The sequence below is a fragment of the Thunnus maccoyii genome, chromosome 2 (genome assembly GCF_910596095.1).
Source record: "Thunnus maccoyii chromosome 2, fThuMac1.1, whole genome shotgun sequence".
In the NCBI taxonomy this organism is placed as follows: Eukaryota; Metazoa; Chordata; class Actinopteri; order Scombriformes; family Scombridae; genus Thunnus; species Thunnus maccoyii.
Genome location: NC_056534.1, coordinates 17,001,088 through 17,028,678, shown reverse-complemented (window position 1 = coordinate 17,028,678; position 27,591 = coordinate 17,001,088). Strand labels below are relative to the sequence as shown.

Genomic DNA, 27,591 nt, shown 5'->3' with positions numbered 1-27,591 from the left:
TGGTGTTTTATTGCCAACTACAGGTAAATTTGCAGTTACACTTTTCTTGGCTTCTTCTATTCTCTTATGCACAGTACAAACAGTGGATAGGCTCATTTTCACACTCATTATCAATAAGGGTGATTTTTTTATTGGATCTCCTTCCTCCTTGTTGATTGTACCCTGCAATATAGATAAAACTTTAGTGGTTTAATCATGCATGGATTACTGAGTTCAGGAAAGGACAAGAACAACAATTTTTATTTTTGAGGCAAATGATTAAAACAGTATTTATGAAGATATCATGTAAACTGTATAAATTGTGGTTACCCATATCCCACTAGCTTTTGCAGAGTTGACTGGATTATTCTTTAGCAGTGGCATTCAGTGAGGTGGCTAATCATTTACTGTTGCTTTAATATTGAAATTACATTTAATCTTCCAGTGTTCTCTTTACCTTGGTTTCTCAATATCCTCGATGAACTCTGGCAATCGGGTGTTTAATGTTTCAGGCAGGAGTAAAGCCACTAAACCAGACCCAACTGCCACTGCACAGTAAATCAGTGAAGGGAGGAGATGCCACACATCCTCCAATAGCATGATGAGCGGGGATATGGACACACCCAGACGTGCCAGAAATGCGGTGTAGCCTAACCCATTCTGTCTGCAAAATCAAAGCGCTGAGGTTAATGTGAACCTGTAATACATGTAGTCACAACAGAGTAGAAGATCATTGCCTGTGGGCAAACCAGTTACATTCTGTTTGCTGCTGACTAACCGTATGACTGTAGGATAGAGTTCAGTTGTGTAGAGGAACATGATGGTGAATGATGCTTCTGACAAGGCTTTTCCAAGGACTCCCACAGCCGTACGAATGATCTCCTTATCTGAGGGAAAATGTTTGATCAAGAGAATTCTCAAAAAATGAAAATGCAGCAAATTAAATAAAGTAAAACATAACTACAATTAGATTCAATGGAAACAAAAAATTACCTTGTGCAACAAACATGTTGATGAAGAGACAGAGCCCTGTCAACAGCATGGCCCAGGTCTCACCCTGCTTTCTACCAATTTTCTCCAGGAAGAAATACACACCAATCTTCATTGGCATTTCAATGGATGCAAATACAAGTTGTGTGAGGTATGGGTTTAGTCCAAATCCTGTGATATTCAGACTTATCCCATAATATGTAAATGCGACCCCATACCTAGAAAATGGAAAAAAGCATGTAAACTTGTACCAACTTGTTTATTTTAACATGAGTGAACAGTGAATACATACAAAGCTCTAACAGTAAAAATATGACATAAAATATGATAAGATGATACACATTACTGATAATGAATAAGCCAGTGAGCAATAGCAGTATACGACAATGTTGCTGAAAGCTATTTTTGTAGCCTCAATTTAAATAATATTAACATTGCATATTATATGAAAATAGAATATTGTATTAAAAGTACTTATTGATATTATACTGTATAATTGATAGAACGAAAGATATTATCTATAAATAATCAATATTTCCTAGTATTTGATTTATATGACTTAAACTATGTTAAAGAAATAGCTCAACAATCTGACAAATAAACTTAATAACTTTCTGTCTGAGAGTTAGATGAGCAGATGTGTAACACACACATGTCTGTATGCTTGGTCAGGCAATTATTAGCTTAGCATAAAGACCGGACACAGGTGAAATCAGCTAATCTGGTCCTGTTCAAAGTCCAAAAATCCACCCACCAACACTTCTGAGGCTCACTTATTAACACATTGTTCACTAGTTTCTGTAATCCATGAACAAAGAGAAATGTAAAGCCATCAAATTATAGTTTTAGAGGAAGTTCAGAGGGTGCTGGTAGGCATATTTTTTAACTTTGGAATGAGCCAGGCTAGCTGTATCCCCGTCTATCCCTTAAAGGATATGGCTGGCAATTTTACATAGTTTTCTTATTGTCAGCAAATCTCATGTGCATAGCCAAACCAAAAATTTGTTTTTCTACCTCTTGACTTTATACAAAAATTATTTACAATGTACAATGTAGTACAAAGTCAAGAGGTTGTGTTATGTAGCACATACTAGCGAAGCTCTGTAAATGACGAAGAAGGCTTGAAATTGAAGCCAATACGGAAGTCAATACAATAAGTAATACCACTAATGGTCACACCAAAAAAATCCCTGGTTCCAATAGACTCTGGCCCTCTAATAGGTGTGCTGGCAGTCATTTTTGAAATTATTGCTCTGTTAATAAGATTCAAAGCCATTTAGTAGTTTTAATGTCTGCCACATGGCATTGATTGACAGTTGTCATTGACAGTTGGCTCACCTGCTCTCTCTGGCTCCGGGACTCGCTCAGTCTGACCACTGTTGCAACATTTCGGTAAGTTTAATATTACTTGATTATGATACCTGCTGTGTTAGTTAGCTAATGTTTGCCCAAGTGTGCAGGGCTCGGTAATCCCAGTAAGCTAGTGTTAGCTCTGGTCCAAGGTAGCAAGGTGTGTTTCCAGAACATATGAGCCAACACCCCGCACTCTTTATTTGGAAGGTCCTGGCTCCAAAAGGTGAAGATGGCGCCGACTGTAAGCAGCAACTCTGGGCTTCAAACCGGCTCCAATGCAAATCAGTGAGCAAAATCACACCTCGCTATGTCCATTTTTATATACAGTCTATGGAACACTCACAGTGGCGTCTGTGTAACTAACATGACAGTCATCTCTGGGGCAAAGAAACATGCTACCAGGTGTAGCGGTCTGGCTCATTGATGTGTTTTTAATAGTTTTTGGACAACAATGGAGGTCTACGACACTGAGAAATAAGATTTATCAGGCCTTGGATACACACACAATACTTGTAAGTAGATAAAGTCATTGTTGGTTTAGCTCTGTACATGAGATTTGTTGACATTAAGAAAAATCGAAAATTGCAAGCCAAATCCTTTAATACTATGCTGAGCTAATCGCCTCCTGGATCCATGCAGCTCTGTATTTAACACACAGATGTGAGAGTGGTGTCAATTGTCTCACCTCTCTCTCTCTCTCTCAGAAAGACAGAGAGTAAGCAAATTTCCTAAAAAGTTACTTTAACACATCCCATGAAATTGACACTTACCATACTATCCCTGAGCATATAGCAATTTTCCTAGTATTTGGGGTCCTGAAGAGATCTAAAAAAGTGTACTTCCTGCCATCAGTTTTAGTTTCAGTAGATTCCAGTAACATCTGCAAAGCAAACAAACTGTTCATTCATAATATATCTGTATTTACTGTACAGTATTTTCTTCTTTATTGTCAGTTATCTAAAAGCAAAAATAATGTTGAAATGTACCTCTGGTGTGATATTGGCCATACACTTTGATCTGTTGTTCATCTCGGCACATTTCACAATGTAATGATGAGCAGTGTCGGCCTTCCCATTTGCCAAAAGCCACCGAGCAGACTCTGGAAGCCACCTAAAGTGACAAACATTCAGCATCTCATCAACACCTCACAAGATTCAGCATTTTAGGCTGCAAAGTGTAAAATATGAAACTTGAATACCTCCAAGTAAAGACGGCCATTATCAGAGGCGAGGTCACTACCAGAATGAGCATCCTCCAATCCTTTATCCAGTATGCTAATCCAGCCAGCATCCAGTTCCCAACTGTCCAATCCAGGCTTATAATTATACCAGAGAAGGTCCTGTGTTCAATGCCAAACCATTCAACATCTGTAGAAATGTCAGCACAGATGAAAACTCAGATCAAAAAAATGGCACATTTGATTTCTGAAATATAAAACAAAATGTATGTTTCTGTAAGACCAATATGAACAAAGCCTGAACATATTATTTACACTCTCTCAATCAAAGGTCAACGTTGTTGTATCATCAGTCTACTTACTTAAAACAATAGAGATGATACTTATTCCTGCGAGTGTCATCCCAGTAAAAAATCTCATGATTGTAAACATCACATATGATGGGGAGAATGCACTGAAGACTGCAAACATCATGGATGACAGATAAGACACCAACAACAGCGGCCGTCTGCCAAACCTGCTCAGGAAAAGAATAAGAATGAGTAATTATTTTGCTTAAAACTTTGGGTTAAATATTCTGCATGTATATTCAAAATTCACAGCATAGGAGATATTTTGAAAATGTATTTTATGTATAATATTTTATAGGAAATGCCAGTAGGGATGCCCCATAGGGATGCCAATGGTGGGTCCACCACTTTGGTTCAGACCAAAATATCTCAACAGCTAATGGGTGGATTTCCTTGAAATTTTGTACATGAAGTTCATGGTCCCAAGAGAGTGGATACTGAATTTGGTGATCCCCTGACTTTCCCCCCAGCACCACCACCAGGTCAAAGTTCACAAATGTCTACTGGCTGGATTGGCACAAAATTTTGTACAGACATTCATGGTTCCTAGATGACGTATCTTAATGACTGTGATATACCCTGACTTTATGTTTAGCGCCACCATAAAATTGACATTTTAGTTTTGAGTAGGGCTGCAACTAAAAAAAAAAAATGGCGCCGTACAAGTGGCAGCCTGTTGTAGCAGCTCTTTGTGCCTGTGTGGGTCACAGGCCCAGTGACATCACACCGTCTGTGGATTAACTTTAACCTGACTCTTAACTCTTAACTCTTAACCTGACGAGTATTTATTTATTTATTCACTCAGTCACCTGATTTTTTAATCACCATAGCCTTTGTGTTTGTATCAGTTGTGTCTTTATCGTGTTTTAGTGCCTTACTGGTGTTTTAATGTCTTATTTATTGTGTTTTCATGTATTTTTGTCATCTGTCATGGCTGCTTTCTATCTAACTAACAATTATTTTCATTATCAATGAATCTGTTGATTATTTTCTCAATTAATCAATTGTTGGGTCCAAATATTTATAAAAAAGTGAAATATTTCCACCTGAGATGGTTTTTCAGAGTCCAAGGAGACATTGACAAAAAATGTCTTGTTTTATTGATATCCAGTATGATATCATAGAGGAAAAACACAAATAGGCTTTCACATTGGAGAAGCTGGAATCAAAGAATTTGGGGTATTTTTACATAAAACATGACTTGAATAGTTAATCAATTATCAAAATAGTTGCCTATTCATTTCCTGTTGATTGACTAAATGATTAATCGACTAATAGTTCAAGCTTTTGAGTGAAATATCTCGACAATGTCTGTACTTTGTGTTTTGTGCTAATTAGCCAATTAGAATGCTAACTCCTTGAACTACAAGATGTTGAACATTGTGAACATTAAACCTGCTGTATCTAGTTATGTATGTACCAATACAAAAACAATTTTTAGATTGATTTAGAACATTTTTAGGACTTGATATTATATAACATTTGTAACAAATATTTAGGGGCATTTTTGAAATATGGAAGGCATATGTTTTTTCTTCCCCTACCTGTCACTTAGAAACCCAAATAAAGGGGCTCCACACATAACACCAATGAAGAAAATGGTGGCCGTTGCTCTGTTCATCGCTTTCCTGCTGCACACGAGATCCCACTAAAACCATTGAAAACATTACAAAATTTTACTTGGTCATAACAAAATATTTCTTACTTTTGCACACATTATATTTACTGCAGATGAAAATTAGTGTTAAGCTAACTTTGGTAAAATACATCAAATGGCAAAATTTATGTTTAATATTGTACATGGTCCTTTAAAATAAATAAACAACATTTACTTAGTAACAATTTCAACATCAAAGAATGCCAAATATTGTCTGATAACAAGAAATATGTATTTTTATATTAGTAATATACAACTTACTTTTTAATAAGTAATAATGAATAATGAATGACTCTTACCTCTGTTGCCAAAGTAGATTTAAAGGTGCTGTTGTCATACACCCATCCATTCTGACACTGAACAATGGATGCATCCTCACTGCTGTTTGAGGCTGACAGATATTGATATTGAGGCTCTGAAAACATCAGGCAGGAGCTCGGAGTCCCATCCTGCTCTGCTGGAATACCAACAGCCAGTTTCTGCTCCTGAGTCAAATTCCCGAAGAAACCTCCATCATCCAGAGCACTAATGTTGCAGTGGTGAGAGGGAACAGCCGCCATGAAGTTATTCAGCAGGAAGTGACCTGGCATAGTAATTCGAGCGAGGATCTGAATCAGGACTAACCGAATTTGGAATTTTCCAAATCCATTAATTTCTGAAAGTATGTTGTCAAATTTCATTTTGCTGTGCCTCCAGAGTCGACAGAAAGATAAATGTCGAAACAGTGAGGATAAGTAAGGTGACAGAGTACTGAGCAAGACACATTTACTGACGCTAAGTTAATCATTGCATTTCACTGTACCCAAGTGATGCTCTGTCAACGTAAAGGGGCTCTATTGTGACAAAAACCAGCACACAAATTGGCGTGAGATTGAATATACAATCAGAGGTATGTGATGATAAATCATTATTTTCTTAGTCAGTCATATACTGGTCTCTTACACAAACAGCTGTGCAAAAAACAGTGGTGCATGGAAAAAATGCCTCTGGCTTCTCCAAGTAACAACATAAAATTGTTGTTTTGAAAGTGGTAACATTTTGATATGCTACAAAATACAGTTAACACCTTTTAAAATTTAACTTTGTGCCTGGTAAATGACTCCGGTCAAGTAGTTCTTCCATGCATAATGTTGCATTTGAGAAGATCTCTTGATGATGATGACACTTTTATACTGCGAGATGTTCATTCAACTCCACTATATAAAAGATTGAACAAAGTGAGTCATACTGATATTTGTATTTGTGGAGCCGTACTAGCAAAATGATTAAAATATAAAGTTTACCTGAAGATGGGGCTACAGAAAATGTTGTGGTGTCATTGAAGAGAAATACTTCTGCCCCCTGGGATAATTGAGGAAATAAATGAGGAAATGAGCATAAAAAGAACAATTTTCAGGTGGAATTGCTTTTCATAAAGATTCACAACAATTAGCTCATCATAACTCAACAAGCAGGGTATTTTGTGGAGAGAAAATAATGACTATTAAAAGAATACATTAGTAGGCTATGAATTTAAGTCTTGGAAAAAAGTAACACTGTGAATATCAATGTCTGTAGCTGCAGGGTAGCTTCTCCATTTTGCTTTTGCAAGTTGGTTCCATGTTAGGCATCCTGTCAACAAGAACAGAAGTCTTACCTCATCTATTTACTATACAGCAGCTTTATAATTTCACCCATAATTTGATTTACCCTATTTAAAGTCCATTTTGACAGCAATGAGCAAATGATTGTTTATGCAACTTCTGTAGTGGCTGAAAAACAACATACAGTAAATCTGTGTTCATTTTGTATAGTTATTTTTTTTCTGTATTTCTCTTAGTAGTTAACATGTGAAATTATTATCAGAAGTATAATACCTGCACAGATACCAAGCTAAAGGCACATTTCAAATCACTCCAAAAATATCCCTACAGGTTCATTATGTCAACTTGCTACAGCTGCATGATGCTAACTGAGCTGTGTCTGAGGGGTGCTGGGGGCAGGACCACCTCTTCTTCTCTCTCTTTAAATACAATAGCACACTTGCATGAACACAGCTGCACTATGAGCAAGTTGGTAGATAACCTGAACATCTGCAATTCATGACAGGTCCTAATATTCTCCTTGCCATCTGCATGCACTGCAACAGTCTGGATGTGAAGACAACAATGCTGGATATCAATTGATGAGGTGATTTCTGGACAAACTTTTGTCTTTTACAGTTTCTTCAGGGATGAATACTGTAAGTAGTGGATGATGTCTGGCAAGTGATTCCTTGATTAATTTCTCCTCTTGACAGCAGTTACAATATTTTATTGGTGAAGCCATATTTAAATGATTCATTCATCCCTACTGTTGTGGATTTCATTGAGTTTTTAATTTACCAAATAAGTCTACTAAATATACATCTGATTGACATCTCTGTGAATAATAATATAGGAATGGGCTATATTCAGAATCATCTCAGTGACACTGAGTGTTTTGTTCTTTTAATTGAAACTTGTGTAATTAGCATGACTGTGGTTCTTTCCTTTACAGCAAAACCTTAAATAGTAGGCTAATCTCTAATTTCTGCTTCACTAATTTAAATGATAGTGTAAATTTAATTGATGAAAATCTGTTTTAAGCTCAATTTAATAATAATAATTTAATAATAAGTTAAAATGTTAGCTGTATATGCAATAGTTTTTGGTTCTATTATAATGCTTCTCATTAGTGTGTAATTATGTAAGAACATGGAAACATCTAATCTGCTGGAGCTTAGTGCTCAAGGGGGTCATGCTTCAGAGCAAGAGTTCACTCATTTGTCAGGGATGCTGACTCTCCGTTTCCATGACAATGAGCAAACACACTGAGCTCACTGCCTTACTAGGAAACAGAAATTCCTGCAGCACCAAAGTAATGCTTGATGATGGTGAAGTGTTAAAATGAAGTGGAACCAAGTGTGAAGAAAGGTCTGCATGGGACACAGAGTCCATGACTTTTAGTAATCCTGTGTGTCATGGGGCATCTGTAAAGTAAAAATACAACAGTCATGTAATCTAATGTAACTTATTTAAGGTTTCAACAGCTTTCTAAATGTTCAATCCAGTGATGTTTGCCACATGCCACAATCCATGTGTGTTAATGTATGTGTACAGTGATACATACTAGTTTCAATGTAATTTTAACTGCAATTTTAATACTAAGAACACTGATGTTCCTTTTGAATGAAGTTCTGGAACAGCATCCTATAATCATATTCAAACAGACAGAAGCACTCTTTTTATGCCACTGTGCTGCTTTACTGACCCCACCAGCCCAGTGCAAGTGCTCGTGTAACTACGTGACAGGACACACTATGAAATTCAAATTTGTTAAATTTGCAAATGACAATGATTGCCCTCTGGAAAACATGTTGTGTTTCTTTGTCCTTCTTACACAAGACAGATCTTGCATGAACTAAAGAAAACTTAAATTTGATTAAAATTAAATAAAGTCGGTGAGAGCTTTGAACAAATTTGAAGGGGGCATGCAGGCTATTAAATATACTTTTTTAAGGAAAGGTATGTTTTCTATTCCACATACTTTATCTCATTGTGTTCCTCTAAAAAACTGGGCTAGTTTTGTGAAATGCAGATGTATTCAGGTGTGAAATAATACATTTTTACCTAGTTACTAACCTAAATATTCAACTGATGTTTCTGTTAGCAGCAGGAACAAAGAATAAGTGTCAGTCTGTGAGTTTATCTTTCCTTCTGTCCAACACAACTGTTGGTCAGATTGCTGTGATATTTAGTTGGATATTCATGATGATGATGATGATGATGATGATGATGATGATGATGATGATGATGATTCAGCAATGGATGTATACTGGACTTACTGTATATCATCCCCTGGTCTTTCATCTACTGCCTCCATAGGGCCACAATATTTAGTGGTATGCAATAAGTAATAGAATAGAATAATAGATAGGGGCTGATGGACATGAAATGTATGTTAATTTAGGACACTACATGCCTCTCTCTAGCGCTACACGGGCCAAAATGTCAACTCATAATCTGCCAGATTGCTGACCGCATTAATGCTCCCACTGGGATCAAATCTACTGATTGTTATTGGTATAGCGTCTCCCCTCGCGTCACACTCAACTAATATCCACAGTACTGGAGAGGTTCTAATAATAGAAAAACCATGAGTAGGTTGATATGTTTTTGTCATGTAACCTAATCAACTTTCCAGCCTATAAAAGTGTCTAGCAGGGCTTTAGACTTTGAATCCTGATTATTTAATTCTACTATATATTAAGCAAACATACTTTCACTGAGTACCTTTTTAGTTAAATGACATTTGGTCTAGACAGCTAGTAAAGACATTGCCGATGGTTATGATGCCAAGACACTTCAAAAGATGATATTGGGTTGTTTATTTCTTTAGCAATTTAGCTCTTTTAAAAGTCCTACTAAATTGTTTAATTGTTTGTATGTGTTTGCCGAGGTGTGGGGAAAAAACAACTTTTGTAATATTTTAGTACACCACAGTACCACAGCACAGTATTGGCATCAGCAAAACTAAGTCTTTGGCTGCTATGGGTCTGGGAAAGGACTCTGTTGAAGAAAGTTTACAGTCAACAGTTAACAGTCTAATCTCCAAATTACTCCAATTTACTAAATTACCCTGAACCTCAATAGCTTTTAAACTGAGGTAAACCTGCCAAGTGAAGAACTGATCTACTTGTATGTTGTAGCCTCTGACCTTTTTGTCTCATATAGTCCATGTCTGCCGCACAGCTGAAATTTGATATGTTAAAAATACCAAATGGACAAAAGATAAATGAGTATGAAACTACAAAATATGAAGCTTCCACAGAATATAACACTTTTTTTTTAAAAAAATTGAACAATCAGGAAGTGGATTCATTTAAGTGTAACCATTTTGGCCTGCAGTATTATGGCGACACCTTCTGGTGGATTTTAGGAAATGTTGTGGTCCTGTGGAGTAATTTCTGGCCTTCCCAGCAGTTGAGGGTTGCTCCTCTGTTCTGAGCCAAGGTCTATAAATCCACAGTGTATGCATTAACAGGAACAATTTCAACTGGATGCCAATATTGCATTTTACACTGTCCTACTAGTTTATGAAGATATAGTTTTCAGTTCACATATCGATCTACTAATATGAGCAAAACTGAAACTTTATTGTTGATGTAGTTAACATCAGTGACAAAACAAACACTGACTTTAGGTGAGGTAGTAGGAGGCCTAGTATTTCTACTATGTATAAAATAAATTCTCTCTCAGATTTAGTTCTTAAATGGAAATGCTGACCACCGTTTGTTGTAGTGATAGATGAAAGCAGTGGAGACAAGGAAACCTCACTATATAAACAGGAGTTCGGAAAACAGCCACCCAATTGTTTTGTTTATACTCTTGGATGTGAATGCCGCTTCCCCCATGATATTACATACCATTCCATTTAGAGAGATGGCAGCCCTGATGAAACTGCCAAAGCAAGGCTGCACTTCCTATTGGGGAAAGGAATCATTTTAGACAGTTACATGGTAGTGTACTAATGCTGAAATGTCTTGATCTGAGCAGTAAACATATCAATGAAATGCTAATAATTGTTAGAATTTGAATTTTACCACATTTTGAGATTTTTGAGTCATTAAATCTATTATTTACACTCCTGTCAGTTTATGGAGATCACTGGCAGTAGGTGGAGGTATTTCGTGTTTTTATAGGTAACATGTGATAGTTACAGAATGCTTTCAAGGTGAAAGGGCTCTTTGCCTGAAGCTTTTTGTCTTTGTCTAAATGAAGGTATCATTGGTGACACCCGGGACATTGTAAAAGTGAAATTAGAGATGGAACCAGAAGCCGAAGAAAACAATGATAACTTGGTCCCTTGGTCAGGTTCAGAGGGTTCCCAAGAACTTTGCGTCTCTGAGTCCTTGGCAGAGTCCTACAATGAAGAAGATGTCAGTGACGCAGAGTACCCCTTTGACCCACAGCCTGCCCAAGTCCCAAAGTCTGACCCAGAGTCCCCAGAGCGCCTTCAATCACAAGACTGGGAGCCTGCATATGAGCAACAGTCCCTGCCTGAACTTAGTGGAAGCGAAGAGGAGGTTTCATACCAAGAAGAGGATAACATCTACCTTAGTGAATCAAGAGAGTCAATTACAGAGTCTCCTCACATCCAAACTTCACCAACATCACTCTCCTCACAACCAGAGCACCCTGACCTTGATCCTGAACCTCACACTGGCCAGATATCACGACTGCACTCTCAGTCATCTTCCTCCTCTCTCGGCTGTGCTGCTGATATGACCCTGGCCTTGACCCTGACCACAGAGCAGCCACTGGGAGCCAGTAATAGGCAGGGCCCAGAGTCTGGGAACAGGAGGGTTGAATCTTCAGAGGAAGGAGGGAGTAGTGAAGCACCTCCTGCTTCTGTCTTCTTTGGAATTTCAGACGAGGGTGCTGAGCAGGCAGAGAGGTGGAACTCAGAGTCTGACACAGATCTGTGCAGACGGGACAGGCACTGGGCAAGGTACACACGTAAGTATCTATCTTCTGTCCTCATATCTATCTTCTATTCCAGTGGACATTTGAAGCTTGTGTGCAAAATATACAGCATTTAGTGACTGCTTATTTCTTAATTTAAATTATGTATGATTTATTAATAGATAAGATATAATTTTGTGGTTGCTTTAAATGCAGCTGCAGAGCCACAAAATTAAATTTTTGCTCTATTTTTTGTTTCGATTTTATATGAAGCAAAATGCTTAATTTAATCAATAAATCATTTGTGCAAAGCACTATGGGTGGTTATTTTCATGCTGTAACGTGGGGTCTATTTGAGGTGGACTTACAGGGAGAATTCCCATGGCTTTAATAGTCAGAGCAGGATAAGAATAAAATATGACCATATGATGAGCTTGGCAGAAATGGATTTGACAGACAACAGCATGTGTCACCCTGGCCTGACACCCGATCCCTTTTCCAATCGTAAGACTTGACTGCAATGGAAACTGAGCTCCTCACTTTCCTTGCCTCATGGACCCCCCTAAGTTAGGTGTAAGTAAATATGATGCTTTTATTAGTGTGCTTGCTTCACCAGGGGCAGCTTTAAAATTACTCTTACTTGTTATTAGTGTGCTTGCTTCATATAATAACAATGATAAAATAATGATAATGATAAGGTTGGTTTCATTTAAAAACTGAGCTGAAATAATATCAAAGTATTGTATGAAACTTAAACAAAAAACCAAAATGTAATTTCACTATTTGTCTTATAGTTGTTTTACTCTACTGAATATTAACCAGTCAAACATTGGACCTTCTTAAGCTTAGTTTGACAGACGTAATACCAAAATAAAATAATATTTGCTTACTGTTTATTTACAGTTTTTTATGCTTTCATCTTCCTCACCCCTCCCTTCTCTCTCTCTCTCTTTTTCTCTCTCTTCCTTTGTCTCAGGGCTCGGTCACAACGAGAGCCAATCAGAAAGACACATCAAGGAGACAAAGTCTAAATGTAAGCGAATTGCACGGCTTCTAACTGATGCACCCAACCCTCAAAATAAGGGAGCCTTGCTGTTTAAAAAACGTCGCCAAAGGGTCAAGAAGTACACACTTGTGAGTTACGGGACTGGTGATAACAAGCTTGACAGTGAAGACCAAATTGAAGAAGAAGCTGAAGAAGTCAGAGCAGCTGAGTATAACTTTGTGGCGAAAAGTGACTCTGAGTTAGAGGAGGAGTACGCTGTTTATCACCAGCAGCATAATTTAAGTCTGAATTGGGGAAGTGTTCGAGAAATGGAAGCCCTACCAGAGACACAAGGGAAGGGAGTTTTGATGTTTGCCCAGCGCCGCAAACGGATGGATGACATTGTGTCAGAGCAAGAAGAACTCAGGAGTAAAGGATTACCTGTGGAGGCATTAACAGAGCCTGAGCACACAGAAGTACGGAATATTTACGACAATAGGGAAATGTATGTGCATACTGATCAAGGCACCTACATGGATGCAAATGTCAAGCAGCAAGTAGAATACCAAGAAAATATTCAACAGACAAACCACCTATCCAATGTGCCAAGACCGTTGGTGCCAAACAGAACTGCAAGGCCCTTCCTAGGATTTCAAGACAGGACAACTGCTGCTGCCATGCCTGGTGCCGTTACTCCAGTGCAAAGGAAGCAAGAACCAAGATTCAAAGTACCTGTGCCTGTTAACACTAGTCCGCAAGTGTGGTCCCCAACTGGAGACATCATAGCCTCAAGAGATGAGCGAATATCTGTGCCAGCAATTAAGACCGGCATCCTTCCAGAGTCAAAACGGAAAGGCATTAATAAACAACAAGCATCAGATCACCTTCAAAACAAAGGGGAAAGGAGATCTTATATTGAGGCAGAGGAAGACTGTTTTAGTCTAGGTGCTGAAGCTTGTAACTTCATGCAACCCAGAACAATAAAACTCAAGAATCCCCCTCCAGTAGCCCCAAAACCTATCATCAACCCAAAATGCCCACCTTGGATGAGAGGTCCTTCTGGTGAGCCTTATATCCCACCAAGAAGTCCGATTTCACAACCCTCTCGCAGTCCTGTGGGGCCTCATAATCAGCATTACTTACAACAGCAAGATTGGGCTCAGCCTCAAGAGATGGCCAGCCGATGGGCATCAGATCAAGCTCAGGCAACACTTCAAACACCTGCCAGTTCTTGGGCACCAGTCAACTCCTCTTCTCAGCCTCATCTTCAGCCAACCACAAATAGCTGGAGTCAACAGCCGTCACGATCCCCTGTGAGTATGCAGGCCCGCAGTCCTACTTACAGCCCACATCACCCACCGTCACCCACAAGGAGTAAATCAGACAGCATTCTAAACTCAGTCGCCTCTTGTCCACCACAAGTAGGGAAGTCTTATGTCCACCCATCAAAAACATCACAGGATTCTCCAAAGGGTCAATACTCAGACAGAGGTATTAGTCGGGCTGGTGATGGGCCAACCATGGCGGGAAAAGGTGCAGAATTGTTTGCCAAAAGACAGTCCCGTATGGAGAAGTTTGTTGTTGATGCTGAAACAGTGCAAGCTAACAAAACAAGATCCCATTCTCCCACGCCGTCCCTACCTAACTCCTGGAGGTATTCTTCCAATGTTCGTGCTCCACCCCCTTTATCATACAATCCCATTCTTGCCCCTTTCTACCCTCCATCAGCAGTAAAACAAGCCCCTTCCACAAGCCCCAAAATTAAGCCTAAGACCAAAGCGAAACCTAAAGCAGCCCCAAAGCACCTCAATGCCTTAGATATTATGAAACATCAGCCTTATCAGTTGGACTCATCACTGTTCACGTACGATAAAAGCCCCAGCCCTAAACCAACTCCAGCATCAAAGTTTGAGGTCATCAAAAACCTTAAATATAGATCTGCCCCCTCTCATTCTTCCTATACTGCCTCTGAGCTTGATGTTGAAAGCAAGTCAGAAGCCTCTGCTAAGCCCTCTGGATCGGTAAGTTCCAAAAATCTTTCTGCCCGCCAAAATGCCATATCAGCTGAGCCCTTTGCAACTGACAAGCATTTGGATGAAAAGCACACTGTCACACCTGCTGCCCATCACATAACCAACAAGCAAGCACCGAGCGTTCGACCCGCAAGTTCGACCTCGCAGCATTCATCTACTGGTGACAGCATAGCTTCAGCTTATTCTCCTGCATCTCTTATTGCTAGGGGCGCACTTCAAATGGCTCCTCGGCCAAAGTTTTCTGCTAAGAAGCCAGTAGTGACAGGCAAACACTGGAAGCATGTTGCTATGATTCATTAGTTATAATACTGTATATGGTCATGCTCTGGTGTAGTCAACACTGGGACATTAGACTACAATTACATCTGCAACTTAGCAGCATTCAAAATGTCTTACTTGACAAGAGAAATGTAGAGAGACTTTTGCACTGTCTAAATGTAGGCCACATCCAAAATCATTTACAGCATGCAGCTATATGGATATATTTAGCTGGCAATGCAGGGAAAACATAAGAAGACAGTTGAATGTACAGCAAAGCTACTGTAGCTTTAAAAATATAAATAAGTAATTTAGCACATTACATCATCTTCCTGAAACTTGGGAGGTGTGCTTGAAACAAGAAATGTGAGACAAAATAATGTGTAGTGATTCTCAGGAAGTGCTATTATATGTGCAATAATGTGTGTAGGGAGCCTTGTTCAACTAAGGTATCTAGTTTTAAGTTGTTGTTTTTTGTTTTTTTTTTAAATAAGATCACATGCATCACTTGCATATTTATCACATCAACTCAAAGACTATAAAAAACTATAACATTTATTACATTTAAATCAAATATATAAATAAACTTCATAATTATGTCCTCTGGGATAACAGTAACTCATACAATTCAAATAATTTATTGTGTTTGGGGAGAAACTGTATATGCACTTCTTTTTTTGGATGCATACAATTTGCAATTCCTTCAGTCTCATTCCTCACAACAGCTAAAAGCATTAATGGTAGTTGTGATAATTTAACCCTGATTACTTTAACTGTGTTTTTATATGGATATATTTTCTTTTCAGTTATGGTCAGTTATTTAACTGTCAGTAACGTCATCAGGCATTCTGTATCCTCATCTTTGATGTAAAACATGAGAAAGTTATCACTGAGATTTGAGTATTCTGCTATTGACATTGACATATTAACAATAGCAACTCAAAATGAAAATAGGAAACAATTGTTTTGTTTGCCTCTATGTCTCTGTCTTTTCTGCACATCTTGTACGCAGCACAGTCATGCTATTAAATTTCTCTTTCCTTCTACCTGTGTACTTCCTATGTGTGTCATGAGCTTCTTTTCTCTTTTCCTGAACGACTGTATCACGACTTTTTCCTCCATCTTGCTCACTGCCTCACACTTAAATGCTTTTATACACACAATTTATTCATATTTGTTGCACCTTCAGCAGTATCAGTCTTCCAAGACCCACCACATTATTGGCTATTTTCAATAACTTATAGTTAATATTAATATAAAATATTATATTGCTGAAAGTCTACACTGTCACTGACCTATATCTTTCAACTTCACTGACCTGATGAGTATGTTTGTTTTCACAACATATCCATCAGTCTGAATGTGAAAAGTTTGGAACTATGAACTTGACCCCAAAAAGATTTTCTACATGCATTTGTTTCAAGGTGCTGGTTGCCAATTAAAGGGAAAAGCCACCCCAAATCAGAATTTACATTTTTGTTGTTTCTAATGACTGTGGACAAGAAGTCATTATGACAGATAACTCTCTCCATAAGCTGGAAATCAGAGCATCAAGAAGTGAAGTTATGTCATCGGGTGACTAGTTTTTGTGTTCAATGGCATTAAATGAGGACCTATAATGATTGGTAACATGGCTTTACAGAGTTTTTGTTGGCAGTATTACTTCCAGATTAGGTTTTCTAAGGCTTCCAGTTGTGAAATGTCCCTATATCACAGTAAAATCACCATTAGTGGTGTCTCAGTGTCCTCAGAGTTGTTCTGATATTTGCTGTTAATGGAGCAGCTTTGAGGTTTGCGTCTGAATAATATCATCACTTCAGGGTGGTCTCTCAGTGGTTCAGCTTTAAGAGCAATTCACTTATGTAGAGGGTACAGTATGTCATTCTTGAATTACATATAAATGTATTTTTAAAAATTACATCTTACATCTGGGTTTATCTTCAGGTTAGCTTTAAACAAATTCTCAATTGAGAATTTGTTTGCCTGCTGTTGTCACACACATTTGTTCTTTTAAACCCAAAAGAAACAACTACTGCTAACAGGACTGCAGCAGTTCCTGTGGTGATATGATAAAAGTTTGTATCACACCATTACCATTACAAAGAGCTATGTAGAGGAGTTAATAATGTGATGGTCAATGTTTCAAGTGAAACTAGTCTGTAGATAACAGTGGCCCATGAGATTTGAGAGTTTAGGTTGCACTTCAGGTCAGATACGACATACAACAAGTGGTTTTTGAGCTGACAACTTCGGATAAATAATGTAGAGAGCATTTTTTGGTCAGATTTTCATACGTAGTTCCAATAGTAAAGGCCCTCCAGATGCATGGTAAACCCACCCACATGATTTCTCTTCTTTTGGCTGATTAGAGGTCTTCTCAAGACTGTGTTTGATTGACATCTCCCTCTCCCTCCTGTTAGCTTGTTTTTTTGGAGGGGGGTTTGGTGACCAACCTCATATAATTCTCAGAATAGATTCACCCAACTTTGACCTGAGAAGAGGTCTAATCAGCTAGAATAAGTGAAAAAAAACTGTGTGGGTGTTAAAAATGTTTCAATCCAGGTTGAAATTTTGTGAAGCAACCCTTTAAGGAGACTTGTTCACATTGACAAAATTATGTGAATTCTATTTTTGGCTGGTATTTCCCTTTAAGGAGAGAAAACAAAGACATGGTGGTAAAGCTATAGTTCCAAGCTAACTTTAACCATTATTTTTATGTATTTGATGAATACTGTGCTTATTTTACATTTCATGAACCAACAGCAGGTAAGTTCTGAAATCTTCATCAGTTATTATAAATATTTGGTAATGTCATAAATTGTGGTTACCACATACATTTATATCAATCAAACATAACCCAGTCCACTAATTGGACTACAAATATGAACATTTTTAAGTTATTTAAAAACAGTTATCCTGCATTTGTTTGCAACCCTTTTTTCGCTAAAACTTATCATTCAGTTCTAAATAAAACATTACTGTAATAAAAATATAGAATTACTAGTTGTCCAGTTGTCCATGGATCCAGTGGGTGGCAGCAAAGTCTGCAACACTGCTCTCACTCTAGTCAACTAATATGTGCTTTTGTTTCAGGGACTTGGCAGAAGCCGCTCCCTGAGCCTGCCCAGGCAACTGAGTTCTGTGTCTTTTCCTGGACATATGTCACCTTTGAGCACACCTGGAGGCCAACCATCTTATTTACCTCCACAACGGCAAACATCCTTTCAAGAAAGAGCCTACAAGTCGCTGACACCCTGGGAGGCAGCAACCAGAAGCCCCATTGGTTCAGTGGACGAGGCCTTTTTCTTCCAGAGCCTCCCGTCATCGGTTGCCTCTAATGTCAAATCCGCAGGGCACCGCAGGTCTCTGCCAGAGCCTCCGGATGAATGGAAGCGCAGGGTGTCTCTTGATCCTGCACCTGTCAGTAAGGGTTATTATCATGCGGCCCCAGCTTTCCAGGCACCGTCCATGAGCAGGACATTTTCACCTGAGACACCAGCCTTCTATGGGCCTCCCTTCAAACCTGCCCAGCCTTTAGGGCCTGCCCGTAGGGCCAGTATTGGATACATGAGACAAGGCCCCAGTCCTACACAGTACTCTCCCATGTATAGTGCAGTCCAGAGAAGTTAATACCACTGATTAAGTCAGAAATACATCAGTTAAAGAGAAATATACATCCATGTAGACATAAATGGTATATGATGGTAATGTAAATTATAGTGAACTTGGGGAACACAAAATTAACCTTGTGTTCAAGTCACAGCAATGAAAAAGAAGGTTGTTGACATGTGTTGGTTCAAACTTATCCAATAGGTCAGAGATTTATTTTAGACAATACATTATTTGTGTTCAACTTTTAATTGGAGTGATGGGTCTCACACAAAAAAAACATTGCTATCTTCATGTTATGTGTGGTCACTTGGTTTGAAAAGCACAACAACCTACTATAGCTATTGTGCTGTGTTGCTGATGAGATATAACCCTGCTAAGTATTAATGGATGATTTTGCTATTGTGTCCAGTGATGATTTCAGAATAATTATGTTTTTGTAGGTTATACAGACTTATTTAGGACAGAAGGTGACTGCTACATAAGTGATTTAAGTCAAATTGTAGTGATGAGATTTAGAAGTTAAACTGAACGTGTAATAGATCTAAGAGGTATATGGATGAAACACTGATTTGGTATAAGTTTGATAGGTTGATTTTTCAAAATGCAGTTGGGTGTTGCTCACTGAAAATCCTTGTAATTTTGACAATGTTGGTTAGGGAAAGTTGGTGAGAAATGAGGCACGTGTGGCATGTGAGGCTTTTCACTCATGTATATTTAGCTATAAAACTGACTTTGTGTTCACTTTTTTTAAGTTGACATTATGCTAATTCATTGATATCTCAATATTTCATACAGAGATAACCATTACGGATGTTACTCGCCCTGTATAAAGCTGTCTTTTCTCTCTCTTGTTGCTGTGGTGATAGCAGGTATATTGAAAGTGGGAACATTTTAATGAACTTCTAGCAGTTTCTAGTGCCTGCAGGTTACACATATTTTACGTATCTCTATCTTTCTGTATAACAGCACTGACTGCCAGTGTTGGGATATGATAGTTCAATTTTAACAATGCAATATTTCAAAAATAGATACAAGCATCTTTAGCTATTAATGTAATGTATATATTCAAGTTAAGACTAAAAAATGTTGTATGCATGTGTACATTAATTATCTTTCCTATTGCACTGAGTGGTGATCACAGATTTTAGTGTCAGTGTTTTAATATGACTGATGTATGTTTTTAGCCTTCAAGGCTTTTTTATGGGCTGTTACCCTGTTCGACAGTTTTCTTAAGTAAAATTTTAAATTTTTGCACTTTTAAAACACAAACTAAAAATTAAAAGATATGAAAATGCTTCATTGTCTTAAAAAGTGGAGTTTTTTGGCTTTATTTCTATGTTTGAGGTGGATTTACATCATTTTGTGAACTGAGAAGTGTATATATTTATTGAAGATGAAAGTGGTTTTGTTTCATTCTGTGATTGTGTTAAATTTCTTTGTTTACTCAAGAAGAAGGTGCATTGATGTTATAGAAAAATCGCACATGCAGTTAATACTGGTATAAAATAATGACAGTAAATTCAAAATCAAAGTTAAGATTATGTTAAATGTACAAATCTAACTTTCACACAGAAGCTGCTCTCATTTTAACAGTATATTTCCTTTTAGTTCCATGTATTACAAAATATATTAAATGTATAGTATGTCTGACAAGTATAACAACAGGCTCAACCTTCATGTTGCTTTATAAAAAAATAAAATAAAATAATTGGTGGACCACCATCTAAAGGTTGAGGCCACACTTTTAACTCCCCTCCTTGATCTGTATATCATTATCTAAACTCAGTAATCACACATACGGTAATGACAATAACACAACTCAGTTCGAAGAGACAAGTACACAAGTCGCAGCTGTGCCCAGTATGAACAACCTTCCAAACTTGAAGAAGGCACAGTGCCCTGGAGGTTTAACCCACAGAGACATGTTGACTTTGAAGATTTAGACACAAGGAAAGGAATATGTCTCTGCCCCAAAGAACATCACTGGGCACGTGTGTTGTCCATCCTCTCCCCTCTTTCTCTCCCCTCTCTCTCTCTCTCTGCTAGCTATCCTTGCCCCATGGTGTTTGAGAGGGGTTTTGAGTGTTTGGCAGGTTAAATTTAGCCTATTGATGTAAGCTGCATTCCATTCACAACAGACACAGAGACACACGCTCACAGTTTGGCTTTAGTGTCTGGGAGTGTGAAGATCAGGGAAGATCAAACTACCTACTGTAGGTTGACCCCTGAGCCTCCGTGCTTCCCCTCAAGGATACAGGTTGCACCCCAGGGACACCATCACAGGTATGGACAAGCCTCGTCAGAGTGTGTTTTGTGAATAATTTTGGTATATTTAAATTTAATTTATGTTGCATCAGAACCGTACTATGATAAAATATTTTCGGCTGCATCAAACTCTACGTTAATATTATAGGAGTCATTTTGATCAAATTGATATTCAATATATGACAAATTATCGGTTAATTTGATATTTTTCTATCTTCATAATTGTATTGCTTTGCTTTCTCTTTGTTTTGCATATAAATTATTTTAAAATTGTCACAATATCATTGCTGCAAAGTCAGCAGATGTTCACAATAGATTGATTGAACATTTTTTTTCTCTTTTAAAAGAGGTATATTCATAATCTTACTGTCTGATTTCTTGTTGTTCATTTGACAAAAAAGTAAAAAATACAAATGTGATTGTGCTGGCTACTACAAACGTAAGAAAGTTATTTGTTTGAGCTCTTTGTGTGGGCTGCCTGACATTTGTTGTGTTCGGCTACGAATAAAAGCTCAGGACACAATATTCACCCTTGACCTTTACGCAGGCGATTTATCTAGTGGCAACATTAAGGGAGATACCACTAACATTAGCTCACATACTCAAAAACTGGTCCAGTGACAAGCAGAGATTTAAGAATTACGTGTGCTGTTCAATCGTTGGTACAATGGGGCCTTGGGATTATGCAACACATTGTAATCTGTTAAATAAAACCTCTACAGAGACGATTATAACACGACAAACACTAACATTGCAGATTGGTTTAAGGGGGCACCTACCAGTTCATCTTCAAATTCTAATACACGCAGACAGAAAACGGGAGACTTTATAGACTCAAAAGCAGTATGTGTATTGTATATTATGTATATTATGTAACAAAAAATAAGGCAATAAATACTATCAAGAGAAAGTGTATCCTGATATCCTGTATATTGAATTCTATCCTTGTCATCTTTTCAATATTCTCTGTTTCATATTGACAGTAACACAATATTACAGATTCAGGGCTTTTTCTCTGACAACTGACGAAAGACAGCCTGACACTTACATTCAACAAACACCAAACTCTTCATGTTTAGCTTTATCAAGTGATGGGCGAGCACTGCTTTAATGGGCTCACAGTGATTGGAAAATGAGTTGGGCGGAACAACTACATCCTGTGTCCTGTATGTGTTTCCAGTACTCCTGCGTTCTGCCAACCTTGCCAAAGCCACAATGTCACAATTCTGTACAATGCCAGCTGGAGAGAGGAAGAAGCGTGCAGCAGCTATTTGTCGAGAGGTCCACGGTACCAATGGTATGATGTAGAGCGGACAAACACACTGCTGCAAGAGAATATCCATTCTGATCTGAGTTCAAAATGTCAGGGCTGCTCTCCAGCACTTGCCATAAATAAGCTAATGGGATGATTTACTACCTATAGTGGCTAATCCTTTGTAGTTGTCCTTTTCAAAAGGCTATTTCTGGGTGGGTAGGTGGGCGGGAGAGGGGAGGGAAGTTGTGCGGGCCAACTATGTAGCTGTTTGGATAATGTGAAGGTCTGTGACAGCTGGGGTACATTCCGTCACTACTGGCGGATGAGGAAGCATCATGTACATCCAAAACTAATTCTCAAGTACAATGATAACTCATTTTCCATGACAGGGATTACAAAATGGAAAATATGAATTTTGTGAGAACTTTGATGTCATCTACGGACCCTCCCTATGCATGCTGAGCTGACAAAATGGGGGACATTTCTGAGTTTATATTTATATTGTTTAGCCGGCGCTAAAAGCAAGCCTGGATTAACCCACCAGGGGACCGCTGGAAATAAAACAAGCTGTCAGACTCTGTCCCCCCATCCACGTCCCAAGTTAGTTAGTTCTAATTCGATTATGCACTTTTTTTTTTTTTAAAGAATATGCACCATGTAAATATAATATTAACGGATGCATTTAAGGCATTAAAACAAGATTTTGACACATGGCCTCTCTAAAAGATGGCCAGGGGTCAGCATTCAGGTTCAACCACGGGCCAGTTTCATTCAACATTGTTGATTGGGCGGATAAGTTTGTACAGGCGCAGTAGAAATGCAGGCATGTATGTTTTCAAAGTTTATTTCTTTCAATTCATTTTAGAGTCAAATTTATTTATTTATTTTTATTTGTTTTTAATTGCTTAAGCAGCTGTTATTCATAATAATCATCATAGTCATCATTTAGCAAAAAATGACTCATGTAGATTTTCCAGACATGATAAAAAAGTGTCAGGTTTCAATAATAGTTGAATGAAAATACTGTTGTTGTTGTTGTTGTTGTTGTTGTTGTTATTGTTGTTGTTGTTGTTGTTGTTGTTGTTCTTTCCTCAGAAAATTATTGCCACCACCTGCCACCTGTATTTGTAATTTGAGATTCACTGTATGCTTTGCATGCCTCTCTTCATGTTGGAGTATTATTAGATGATACACATATCATATCATATCATATCAACAGTATATAAATGAAGAATGAAAGTTATAAAACTAATGCGCTACTACTCTCCCATCACTAAACATTGTGTTAAAAAGCAGAAGCCACCTTAAGACACTCACCATTTCACTTTATATGCTTCCAGTATATCACCAAACACATCTGCAATTAATCAAATTACCATAACAGCCAAACCATAAACCTGGGCCAACTTTGCCGAGTCTATAACATCAAGTTTTTTGTTTGGTTATTCTTTTTAGAAAATGTGTCTTTACAGAATGATACATGTTGGCACAAGTACATGTTTTGCAAAATGTTGTTATGCAACATCCAATATACTGATATTGATGACTGTCTACAAAAGCTGCAACTTTTATAGATGTTTTTTCTTCCACTTATTTTTGTTGTTGTTGTTGTCTGACAGGGGACACCATGGATCTAGGAAAGAAGCTCAGCACTCCTAAAGACATTATGTTTGAGGAGTTATCGTTGCTTTCCAACAGAGGCTCCCGACTTTTCAAAATGCGCCAGAGGAGATCTGAAAAATACACATTTGAAAGTATCCAAAACGAGGCAAACGCACAGCTAAATGTAAGTAAGCTTGTATGATGTTATTTAGTCATATCATGCGTCTGAATGACTTCAGACGCATGAAATGACGCTTCAAATCTATCAGAAAATGTGCTCTTGGAAAAAAGTGCTACAACACATGGATGATAACAGAGACATGTGCCTCGTGCCTTTGACATCCTGCTGCCAAATAATCTAAGAGGCTGTTCGGGCACTTTGCTGAGGAGCTGCTCCCTGTTTATCAGTGTCTGTTGATATGATTGTGTGTGTGTGTGTGTGTGTGTGTGTGTGTGTGTGTGCGTGCGTGTGTGTGTGTGAGTGCATTGTCCTTTCTGTGCACATGTATCTGAGTGCATGAAAGACAAGAGCAGCTAAACTTAACATTTTGTTGCACAATTGATGTTTTAACCAAAACTGAATACATGTACTGTTCTTTATTCTGTTTTGCAGAGTGATATTTTATCCGAGAACATTCACCCTGTTGAAATTAAAGTGGACGCACCAGCCGATGAAAACACTGTTAACCCAGACAGCACAGTTTCAGGTAATGATGCCGTTCGGTAGTTGAGGCTTTTGAGTGTCGAGTCCAAAATGGAACATTAAAATTTACACCATTAGCAAAGATTTAAATATTTTCATAAATCAATCATAGTTGTAAATTAAATGTGCTAACATTAGCACTGTGAATATTTGGTCATTGAAAATCCAACCATCAAACTGTTCTTCATTATGCTAAAAATAAGTCTTACTGCTGCACAGTCAAATAAGAGCAACTGATTATGTCATTCTGTCATAATATAGATGACATACTGTACAGTCATAACAGCTGGTTTTATAGCAACTGATTTCAGCAGCATGATACAATAGTATGTATATCATATACTACAGTGTATATCTAATTATTAAAAATTATTAAATGCAGCTTTAAATGCTTTATTTTTTAGTATTTTTTCATTTCCTTTTTTTATTTGAATAGCCAACAAAGCCCTGTACTTATTCTAAAACACTCCTGTGGTGTTCCATCCTGTTTCTATATCTATGTGCCATCCCATGTCGACACATTATATGATGAGTGCACACTTCAAGTATGTGCTATTTTAAGGCTTCCCATCGTAATGATGGACAACTCAGTCTGCCTGTGTTAAGTGTTCTCTAAGCACTGTCTCTATTCATAATCCTATCTGCTCTAAATCTTTAGCAGAACTGCAAACCAAACTGTCAGATCATTATAATGCGATGAGACACTCCTCCACAACATGAACTCATGGTGATATTTGTCCTTCGTGTGCCTCTTTGCTTTTGTCTGCTCCTTGACAGATGCGACTCCAGAGAAGATGCCTAAATCCTATCACTCTCCATGGGAGATGGCCATGCTCAGTGATCCAGACCTCGCTGAAACTCTCAAACTGAGAATGCCTGAACTGGACCCACGACCAGATCTCCCTGAGTACAAATCCTTTAACCGGTGAGAAAACTACTGTATGAGTCTATCTATTAGTGCAGAGTTCAGAAAGAATATGATTCACACCTTGATCTAAATTACAGGGTTGCCACTCCGTATGGTGGCTTTGACAAAGCTCCCAGAGGAATCACATTCAAACTCCCTGAGTTGGACCTGAACCCACCAGCATACCCAGAGCTCCAGGAGCCGGGGATGAAGCGCCCCACCTTCAACAGGACAGCCCAGGGATGGATATCCGAGGGCACCCATCTGATCCTACCCACCATTACACTTGAGCCCATCACAGTCCCAGTCCCAGAGTCTGATGACCTGTAGAGGGTCGTATCTGACCTGGAAACATGATGTTGGCTGAGCAGTCGATTAGCAGCGCAGTTACAGTTTCCCATGCAATGGACAACAAAATGTGTCACGCATCTATTCTGCAGTTGGCCAGTATGTTTGCTGTACACTGAAAAAAAAAAAAAACTGTATCCAAACAAAATTATGTAAATAACAAAAGGAATGTGCTACATATAACTCAAGAGTTTCCACTGACACTGACAAAAAACTGTAAATTTTATAAATGTTCAAATGAATTGATGAATATGTGATGTAAATAAAGACAACTTATCTATTGATGTCACACAATCAAAACTGGAACATACAATAAGTTATACTTAGTAGTAGTACTTCAATTATATCCACAGTAAAGAATAATATTACAGAAAAACACACAAATAGACAGATTGTATGTTCATTGCTATTTATTTATCATCATATATAAAGATCTAATCTAAATAAAAATTGTGTTAGACTAAGAAATATGAAAATAAAATAAAAGTGAGAGCTCTGTTTTATGTGCAGGTCCTGCATCCTCCACAGAGGCTTTATTGTTGAGTGTTGAAAAGAAGAAGAGATAATTTCGCACTGAAACTATGAAACATTTCATCTCAAGAAAATAAGAGAGGTCACATCACTCGAGAGGGAAGATGAAGGATCCTGGGCTTACAGGCATATTCATGGACTTCAAAAGACTTTATATGCAAATATACAGTATTTCACAAACATAATCATACTCTACACAGATTAATACAAAATGGATACAGTCACACCTGCCTTGTCTAGAGTGGAATAACACGAAAGATATAAAATAAATGTTTGCTTTGTTGTTTCTGGTCGATGAACTGAAAAGTTGTAACTTTACACTTTCTCAACTACAGTGGAAATATTGTGTATAAGTACACTGAATGTCTGTGAGTGATGTTGATGCTTTCTGTGTTTCTGGAGAGTTGAAGCTGCTTGATTTTACTCCTCTGTACTTTCATGTATTTAACTTCTAATACAGTTTAAGTGGATCTGACTTCTTGTACACACTCATACACACTGTATATATCAAACTGTATATGTTTAATAACTAACTTATCACACATCAATTTGTGCTACTTCTATAACTGCACATTCACACTGGATGAGGAAACAATTTAAAAACTCTGCCTTTCAGACAGCTGGAGAACAGAGAGTTCTGGCAGGATTTCATGAACAAACTTATTGCATGACTATCATTTCTTTAAAACCACAGTAATGCAAAGAATTTGCATACCATTCACACCAGTGTGCTCACCAGTCCTGTACAGTATGTAGGCAATAGTCATCCATCAAGTCAGATGAACCAACTTTTGTTTTGCTTTTTCAGCTGTTTATTGATATCCTGATAAGAATTGTCACTTTACTTAATTTTGATTTAATGAGATAGTAACTGTGCATTTTTATAGCTGTTCTGACTCATCCCCAAAAAGAGTTGTTAAATGTATTGAGACATAATTGTGAGAGAATCTGACTTAGTTGGTCACTGAGTTTTATGGTAAAATATAACACGGCAGAGTATGTGTATAGAGGATTGAAAGGGTTGGCCGAGACACTAATACTGAGACAAAACCCAGTTATGCAATGCAGGTGTATTTATCTACCAATGGAAAATGACAATCCCATGCAGCATTATGTACAGTG

General features: G+C 37.9%; 3 protein-coding genes across 4 annotated transcripts; 2 read left to right on the top strand and 1 right to left on the bottom strand.

Moving 5' to 3' along the window:
- Positions 1–6,186, bottom strand: LOC121888050 (solute carrier family 22 member 7-like). The gene is made up of 10 exons (XM_042399319.1): positions 5,806–6,186; positions 5,394–5,497; positions 3,862–4,016; positions 3,521–3,689; positions 3,309–3,432; positions 3,093–3,202; positions 973–1,187; positions 758–866; positions 437–643; positions 1–162 (listed from the first exon to the last, which is right to left on the bottom strand). The coding sequence occupies exons 1-10, from the start codon at positions 6,184–6,186 to the stop codon at positions 129–131; spliced, it is 1,608 nt and encodes a 535-aa protein (XP_042255253.1). The 3' UTR covers positions 1–128.
- Positions 2,312–20,128, top strand: synpo2b (synaptopodin 2b). The gene is made up of 4 exons (XM_042399307.1): positions 2,312–2,607; positions 11,287–12,024; positions 12,947–14,976; positions 18,340–20,128. Exons 1-4 carry the CDS (start codon positions 2,598–2,600, stop codon positions 18,874–18,876), a joined length of 3,315 nt encoding a protein of 1,104 aa, XP_042255241.1. The 5' UTR covers positions 2,312–2,597; the 3' UTR covers positions 18,877–20,128.
- Positions 20,129–21,047: 919 nt separating this feature from the next.
- Positions 21,048–26,929, top strand: myoz2b (myozenin 2b). Of its 2 annotated transcripts, none has more exons than XM_042393871.1 (5): positions 21,048–21,141; positions 23,998–24,164; positions 24,594–24,687; positions 25,461–25,608; positions 25,689–26,929. In XM_042393871.1, the coding sequence occupies exons 2-5, from the start codon at positions 24,006–24,008 to the stop codon at positions 25,918–25,920; spliced, it is 633 nt and encodes a 210-aa protein (XP_042249805.1). In that variant the 5' UTR covers positions 21,048–21,141; positions 23,998–24,005; the 3' UTR covers positions 25,921–26,929. The 2 variants fall into 2 exon arrangements, with proteins under 2 accessions (XP_042249805.1, XP_042249797.1); XM_042393863.1 differs by lacking the exon at positions 21,048–21,141 and adding an exon at positions 22,339–22,420.
- Positions 26,930–27,591: the final 662 nt, after the last annotated feature.